This window comes from Strigops habroptila, chromosome 23, assembly GCF_004027225.2.
Source record: "Strigops habroptila isolate Jane chromosome 23, bStrHab1.2.pri, whole genome shotgun sequence".
Classification (NCBI taxonomy): domain Eukaryota; kingdom Metazoa; phylum Chordata; class Aves; order Psittaciformes; family Psittacidae; genus Strigops; species Strigops habroptila.
In genome coordinates, this window is record NC_044299.2 from 1,239,828 (window position 1) to 1,248,518 (window position 8,691).

The window sequence follows — 8,691 nt, forward strand, 5'->3', positions numbered from 1 at the left end:
ATTAAATAAAAACTTTTAAATAAAAATTGAGAGAGAAAAATTTTGGGAAACAGAAAAATTGGGATCTCAGAGTATTTGGATACTCCCAAAGGCCGACGTTAAAACTTCACCCAACAAATCAGACCCCAGGGATTGCGGCAGGAGCAGGTTCCACCGTTCGAACCTTCACCGGGAAGCTCCGGGAAGGAAGAAAATTGGATCCAAACGGTTCAGGAATTTCATGGAATAAAACGGGGGGAAAGGGACCGACACGGGGGTGCCCGGGGGGGGGGGGCCTGACCCCGCTCGGGCCCTTCCCGGGGGATTCATCCCGGTGCGTGGAGGCGGCTGAGGGTGGGAATGGGGATGGGGATGAGGAGGAGGATGAAGAGGAGGAGGAGGATGAGGATGGCAATAGGGATGAGGACGAGGAAGAGGATGAGGATGGGGATGAGGATGGGAATGGGGCTGGGAATGGGGCTGGGAATGGGGCCGGCCGGAGCCTCCTCCCGCCTCCTCCCGCCGTTTCCCTTTGTCTGGGCCTCGCTCCCGCTTTGTTTCTCCATCGCGGCTCTTTGTCTCCCGCCAGCTCCTTCCTCTTCCTCCTCCTCCCAGCGGGATGGGGCCGGGGGGGAGGGCCAGGATCCGGCCCTGGGGGGTACCAGGGTGATTCTCCCCCCGCCCCCCCGCCATGGGGTTGGTTTTCCCGGCTTTGGGAAGCAGGATCCCACCCGCTCCCAGTGTTCCCGGTGCTCCCATCATCCCCAGTCCTCCCCAGTACTCCCATCGCCCCCCAAAGCCCCCATTACTCCCAGTGCTTCCATCACTTCTATCCCCCCCCAACTCTCTTCCCAAGCCCCAAAATCCCTTCCCAAACCCCAAATTCCCTTCCCAAACTCCCTTTCCCAAGCCCCAAATCCCATTTGCAGCCCCAAATTCCCTTCCCAAAGCCTGAATTCCCTTCCCAAACCCCAAATTCCCATCACCAGCTCCAAATTCCCTTCTTAAACCCCCAAATTCCCTTCCCAAACCCCGAATTCCTTTCCCAAACCCCCTTCCCCAGGCCCAAAATCCCATTTCCAGCCCCCAAATCCCTTTCCAAACCCCAAATCCCCTTCCCCAACCCCAAACTCTCTTGCTCGGGCCCAAACTCCCATCTCCAGTCTCAAAATCCCAACCCGAAATCCCTTCCCCAGGCCCAAATTCCCATTTCCAACCCCAAATTCCCTTCCCCAACCCCAAATTCCCATCTCCAGCCCCAAATTCCACCCCCATGGGGGACCCATCCCAGCTCCCACAGTCACAACCCCCCTCCCAGGGGTGTCAAGAGCACCCTGGGGGCAGTTTTCCCCCTGGAAAAGGCCTTTTCCCCCTGGAAAAGGGCATTTCCCACCCTCTAAACGCCCCTTTTCTCCCTAAAAGGGGTTTTTCCCTTCTAAAAAGGCATTTCCTTCCTGGAAACGGGCTTTTTTCCCCCCCGAAAGGGCCTAAAGGGGTGCGTGTCCCCCCCATCTGCTCCAGGACAACGGCTGCCCGGTCCCATGGGAATTGGTGCTGGAGCTCGGGGTATCCTGGGTCTGTGGTATTCCAAACCCTGATATCCTCGGCCCTGCACATCCCACTCCCTCATATCTCAACCCCACAGCATCCCAACCCCGCAGCATCCCGATCCTGCTCATCCCAACCCCACAGCATCCCAACCCCACAGCATCCCGACCCTGCTCATCCCAACCCCGCAGCATCCCAACCCCGCAGCATCCCGACCCTGCCCATCCCAACCCCGCAGCATCCCAACCCTGCAGCATCCCGATCCTGCTCATCCCAGCCCCGCAGCATCCCGATCCTGCCCACCCCAACCCCGCAGCATCCTGACCCTGCTCATCCCAACCCTGCAGCATCCTGATCCTGCCCATCCCAACCCCGCTCATCCCAACCCCGCAGCATCCCGATCCTGCCCATCCCAACTTTAGAGCATTCCAACCCTGCAGCTTCCCTCATCCCGCCCGTCCCATCCCGCACATCCCCCGTGTCCCGGCGCCGCGCATCCCGGTGCCCGCAGCTCTCTGCCTCTCTCTAGCGGCTCCTCCCCGCAGAGCCGGGCCCGGGAGCCGCAGGGAAGGACGGGAGGAAGCAGGGAAGGAGGGAGGGAGAGAGGCAGGGATGGAATGGAGGGGAGGAGGGATGAAGGGGGGAAAAGGAGGGATGAAGGGAAGGGATGGATGGGGATGGGATGCAGGGAGGGATGGAGGGAGGGATGGAGGGAGGGAGGGATGGAGAGGAGGGATAGATGGGGATGGGATGGAGGGAGGGATGAAGGGGAGGGATAGAGGGATGGATAGGGATGGGATGGAGGGAGGGCTAGAGGGATGGATGGGGATGGGATGGAGGGAGGGATGGAGGGGAGGGATAGAGGGATGGGGATGGGATGCAGGGAGGGATGGAGGGAGGGATGGAGAGAAGGGATAGAGGGATGGATAGGGATGGGATGGAGGGAGGGATAGAGGGATGGATGGGGATGGGATGGAGGGAGGGATGGAGGGGAGGGATAGAGGGATGGGGATGGGATGCAGGGAGGGATGGAGGGAGGGATGAAGGGGAGGGATAGAGGGATGGATGGGGATGGGATGGAGGGAGGGATGAAGGGGAGGGATAGAGGGATGGGGATGGGATGCAGGGAGGGATGGAGGGAGGGATGAAGGGGAGGGATAGAGGGAGGGTTGGAGAGGAGGGATAGAGGGATGGATGGGATGGAGGGATGAAGGGGTTGGGATAAAGGGACAGAAGGATGGATGGGGATGGGATGGAGGGAAGGCTGGAGGGCAGGAAGGAAGGAAGGAGGGATGAAGGGAAGGGATGGATGGGGATGGGATGCAGGGAGGGATGGAGAGAAGGGATAGAGGGGTGGATGGGGATGGGATGGAGAGGAGGGATAGATGGGGATGGGATGGAGGGAGGGATGGAGAGGAGGGATAGAGGGATGGGGATGGGATGCAGGGAGGGATGGAGGGAGGGAGAAGGGGAGGGATAGAGGGATGGATGGGACGGAGGGATGAAGGGGTTGGGATGGAGGGACAGAAGGATGGGTGGGGATGGGATGGAGGGAAGGCTGGAGGGCAGGAAGGAAGGAGGGAGGGATGAAGGGAAGGGATGGATGGGGATGGGATGCAGGGAGGGATGAAGGGGAGGGATGGAGGGATGGATGGGGATGGGATGCAGGGAGGGATGAAGGGAAGGGATGGAGGGATGGATGGGGATGGGATGGAGGGAGGGATGAAGGGATGGGATGGAGGAATGAAGGGATGGGATGGAGGAATGAAGGGAAGGGATGGAAGGATGGAGGGGATGGGACGGAATGGATGGAGGGGATGGGATGGAGGGGATGGGATGGATGGAGGGATAAAGGCAGCTTCACTCCCAGGATTCCCCAGCAATTCCCATCGGGAAGACGAACCGGAGCCACCGTGGCCCAGCTCCAACCGCACTGACCACATGTCACCCCCCCCCCCCCCGAAACCCGGGTGTACCCCCCCCAGCACCCCAAACCCTGTGGGTCCCTTGGGAGCGGGGACCCCCCCGGGACCCCCCAATGACCACACAGAGGATGGGGTCCCACAGGACACATTTATTGCGGGTGTGGGGGGAAACCGAGACACGGGGGGGGGGGGGGACACGACACACACACGGTGCCCCCCAACACCCCCCGTGCCTCAGTTTCCCTGCCGAGGGCGAGCGCAGCAGCTGCGAAATAGCTTAAACCCCCCCAAAAAGGAGGATTTTAAGGGGAACAAGAGGCTGAGGAGCCCCAAAGCGCAGTTAGTGTTAAACTGGTTAAACTGGGCACACTGGAGGGGGTGGGCTGAGGCGTGGGGAAACTGAGGCACGGAGCCATTAAACCCCCCCTCCATCCCAGCCTTGCTGTCAGTGGGGAAACTGAGGCACACAGACCCCCCCCAATCCCTGAAAGTGCCCGAAACCAGCTTCTAAGTGGGGAAACTGAGGCACGGACCCATTAAATCCCAACCCCCCCAATCCCAGCCTTGCTCTACGTGGGGAAACTGAGGCACGGAGCCACCCTCCATCACCTAAAGATGCCCCAACCTATCTCATAAGTGGGGAAACTGAGGCATGGACCCATTAAAAACCCCCCTCCCACATCTCAGCCTTGCTCTCAGTGGGGAAACTGAGGCACACACACCCCCCCAATCGCTAAAAGTGCCCTAAACCAGCTTCTAAGTGGGGAAACTGAGGCACGGATCCATCCTCTATCTCCTAAAGGTGCCTTAAACCAGCTTCCAAGTGGGAAAACCAAGTCATGGAGCCACCAAATCCCACCCCCCCATCCCAGCCTTGCTCTCGGTGGGGAAACTGAGGCACACAGACCCCCCCCCATCCCCTAAACCAGCTTCTACGTGGGGAAACTGAGGCACGGAGCCACCCTCCACTCCCTAAAACTGCCCTAAACCAGCTCCCAAGCAGGTAAACTGAGGCACGGACCCATTAAAACCCCCCTCCCACATCCCAGCTTTGCCCTCAGTGGGGAAACTGAGGCACACAGACCCCCCCAATCCCCTAAACCTGCCCTAAACCAGCTTCTAAGTGGGAAAACCAAGTCATGGAGCCATTAAATCCCACCCCCCCATCCCAGCCTTGCTCTACGTGGGGAAACTGAGGCACACAGACCCCCCCTAATCCCTAAAGATGTCCTAAAGCAGCTTCTAAGTGGGGAAACTGAGGCACACAGCCCCCCCCCCCTAAACCAGCTTCTACGTCGGGAAACTGAGGCACACAGACCCCCCCCAATCCCTAAAGATGTCCTAAAGCAGCTTCTAAGTGGGGAAACTGAGGCACACAGCCCCCCCCCACCCCCAAAACCAGCTTCTACGTGGGGAAACTGAGGCACACAGACCCCCCCCAATCCCTAAAGATGTCCTAAAGCAGCTTCTAAGTGGGGAAACTGAGGCACACAGCCCCCCCCCACCCCCTAAACCAGCTTCTACGTGGGGAAACTGAGGCACGGAGCCACCCCCCACCCCCTAAACCTGCCCTAAACCCGCCCCCAAGCGCGGAACCCTTGGCCCGGCGCTATTCCCCGCCGCTCCCCCCTTCCCCGCTTCCCTTTCCCCCTTCCGCCGGCGCCCCCAGCATGTCGAGCACCCCCAGCTCCCGCAGCCTGGCCACGGCCAGCTCCTCCCAGGCGCGGTTGGCGCGGGGGTTCCGCGGGGAGGGATGGGGCAACCCCTCCACCCTGACCGCCAGCCCCGCGGCCCCCACGGCGCTGCGGGCGCGCTGCTCGGCGAAGCGGCCCAGCGCCAGCACCAGCCCCGCGCCCAGCACCCGCAGCGCCCGCACCAGCGCCCGGTCGCAGAGCTCCAGCAAGAGGCGGCGGTGGGGGGGGGGGCAGGTCGCTGGGGGGCACGTTGCGACCGGAGGCGCTGAGGAAGAGGAGGGGGCAGTGGTTGTGGACGAAGCAGTGGCGGAAGAAGAGGCGCGGCTCCGGGCACAGGCGCCGGATGAGGCCCCAGAAGCGGGCGCCGCTCACCTCGGCCCGGCGGCAGCTCAGCCCCAGCACCGGGCGCTTGGGGTGCTCCGGGTGAGGGCGCTGAACCCCCCCCCGCACCCGCAGCCACTCGCGGACGTGCCAAACCTCGCCAAAGGGCACCTGGGGGTGCGAACACGGGGGGGGGGTAAGGGGGGGGTGCAGGGGGAATGGGGGGGAATGGGGCTGGGGAATGGTCCCTGAGGATGTGGGGCCTCGGTTTACCTGCGCTTGGGGGGCTGCGAGGGGAGGTTGGGGACCCCCCCGGTCTCAGTATCCCATAAGGAAGCACTGGGACCCCCCCATGCCCCATTTTCCCCCATAGGGATGCACTGGGACCCCTCTGGTGCCTCATGCTCCCCATAGGGATGCATTGGGACCCCCCCATGCCCCCTCCCGTGCCCCATTTTCCCCCATAGGGATGCACTGGGACCCCCCCCGAGCCCCATTCTCCCCATAGGGACGCACCGGCCCCTCTCCCAGCCCCATTCTCCCCATAGGGACGCACTGGGACCTCCCCCAGCCCCATTCTCCCCATAGGCACGCGCTGCCCCCCCCAGCCCCATTCTCCCCATAGGCACGCGCTGCCCCCCCCAGCCCCATTCTCCCCATAGGGACGCAGTGCCCCCCCAGCCCCATTCTCCCCATAGGCACGCAGTGCCCCCCCATCCCCATTCTCCCCATAGGGACACACCGACCCCCCCCAGCCCCATTCTCCCCATAGGGACACACCGCCCCCCCCAGCCCCACTCTCCCCATGGGGCGCGGTGCCCCCCCCAGCCCCACTCTCCCCATGGGGGCGCGGTGCCCCCCCATCCCCATTCTCCCCATAGGGACACACCGACCCCCCCCAGCCCCATTCTCCCCATAGGGACACACGGCCCCCCCAGCCCCACGCTCGCCATGGGGCGCGGTGCCCCCCCCCCAGCCCCACTCTCGCCATGGGGCGCGGTGCCCCCGGCGCTCACCCCGGTCTGGGCCATGCCGAAGGGGCCGGGGTTCATGCCGAGGAAGAGCACGCGTTTGGGGGCGCGGCAGTAGCGCCGCACGAAGTCGCTGTGGGGCTCCCAGGCGTAGTCCAGGGGGCGGTAGATGTGGGTCACGGGCTCGCCCGGGGGGGGCAGCTCCCGCAGCAGCCGGTTGAGCTCCTGCTCCAGCCGCAGGAACGCGGCGGCCACGTCGCCTCCGGCCTCATCCTCATCCTCATCCCGCTCCTCCTCCTCCTCCTGCTCCTGCTCCCGGCCCGGCGCCCTCAGCGCGCTCCCGGCCATGCTGCCATCGCCTGGGGGCGCCGTGGGGTGAGGGGGGTCCCCACTGCCCCACAGCGCGGCGCTGAGCCCCACAAGTGCCCCCTTAGACCACTACTGTGTCCCCTGGGCCCACAACTGCCCCACAGCGCAGCGCTGAGACCCACAACCGACCCCTTAGACCAGCTTTGTACCCCCTGGGCCCACAACTGCCCCATAGAGCAGCGCTGAGCCCCACAACTGCCCCCTTAGACCAGCCCTGTGTCCCCTGGGCCCACAACTGCCCCACAGCGCAGCACTGAGCCCCACAACTGCCACCTTAGACAAGGCTTGTGTCCCCTGGGCTCCCCAACTGCCCCACAGAGCAGTGCTGAGCCCCACAAGTGCCCCTTCAAGGACTAGGCTTGTACCCCCTGGACCCACAACTGCCCCACAGCGCAGCGCTGAGCCCCACAACTGCCCCCTCAAGGACTAGGCTTGTACCCCCTGGACCCACAACTGCCCCACAGCGCAGCGCTGAGCCCCACAACTGCCACCTTAGACCAGGCTTGTGCTTGCTGGGCCACCCAACTGCCCCACAGCGCAGCACTGAGCCCCACAACTGCCCCCTCATGGACCAGGCTTGTTCCCCTTGGGCCCACAACTGCCCCATAGCGCAGCGCTGAGCCCCACAAGGGACCCCCAACTGCGCCCTTAGTCCAGCCCTATGTCCCTGGGCCCCCCACAGCTGCCCCACAGTGCAGCCCTGTGCCCCCCAAGTGCCCCCCAACTGCCTCCTTAGCCCAGGCTTGTACCCCCTGGACCCACACCTGCAGCCCTGCGCCCCACAAGTGCTCCCCAACAGCCCCCTTAGCCCAGTCCTTTGCTCCTGAGCCCCCCAACTGCCCCACAGCACAGCCCTGTGCCCCCCAAGTGCCCCCCAAGTGCCCCACAACACAGCCCTATGTCCCCTGAGCCCCCCAACTGCCCCACAGCGCCCCCCAAGTGCCCCCCAACCCCTTCACCCGCCCCCCCGCCACGACGTCACACGCCGCGCCGTGACGTCACGCCGCCGCACCGGGGCCCACCTGAGCTCCGCGCCGGGCACCGCTTCCGCCCCTCAGGCCCCGCCCCTTGACCTATGACCTCCCTCCCCACCCCCCCCCCGCGCGGTGCACGCCGGGAACTGGAGTCCGCCGCCTTCCCGGCGTGCCCTGCGCGCGGCCCTTTGTCTGCTCGCGGGGCCGTCCCGTGGTGCTTTGCGGCGGGAACACACACACACACACACACACACCCCCCTCCAAATAAGGGGAAAAGGGGGCGTGGCCTCAAACAAGCCCCGCCCCCTCCCTCGCCCTTCCCGCGCGAACGGCGGCACTAGGGCGACCCCTGGCGGCGCGCCACAGCGACACCCCCCCAACACCCCCCCCCCCAAAATCCGCCCCCCCCGGTCCCCGTTACCGACCGATGGGGCCCGTTTGTGCCCCCCCCGCCCCGTGTCCCTCCCCCCAGCACCGTTATGGGGGTGCAGGACCCCGCCTCGGCCACCAGATGGCGCCAGAGGGTGTTAAAGGGGGGACCCCCCCCCATAGTGCCTATAAGACAAGGGGGGGTCCCCATTAAGGGTTGTTGTTCCCCCCCCTCCATGGTCCGTAATACATGAGGGGGGGCCCTATGGGGTGTAGGGCCTAATATAAGGGAAGGTCCCAATTGAGGGTGCCCCCCCCAGGGTGTAAAACATGGGGGGGGGGTGTCATCCCTCCCATGACCCCTAAAACAAGGAGGGGGAGCCCTATTGGAGGTGGTTGTGTCCCCCCCCCATGGTTCCTAAGGCAAAGGGGGGGCCCTATTGGAGTATAGCCCCCAAGACAAGGGGGGGGCCCTATTGGACCCCCCATAACCTCTAAAACAAGGGGGGGATGTTTCTATTGGGGGACCATATCCCCCCCC

General features: G+C 64.2%; 1 protein-coding gene across 1 annotated transcript; it reads right to left on the reverse strand.

Moving 5' to 3' along the window:
• Positions 1–3,581: 3,581 nt before the first annotated feature.
• On the reverse strand, positions 3,582–7,978 carry SMUG1 (single-strand-selective monofunctional uracil-DNA glycosylase 1). The gene is given in 4 exon segments (XM_030510487.1): positions 3,582–5,376; positions 5,378–5,638; positions 6,484–6,829; positions 7,830–7,978. Coding segments are annotated over 3 exon segments (879 nt in total). The 5' UTR covers positions 6,787–6,829; positions 7,830–7,978; the 3' UTR covers positions 3,582–5,061.
• Positions 7,979–8,691: the final 713 nt, after the last annotated feature.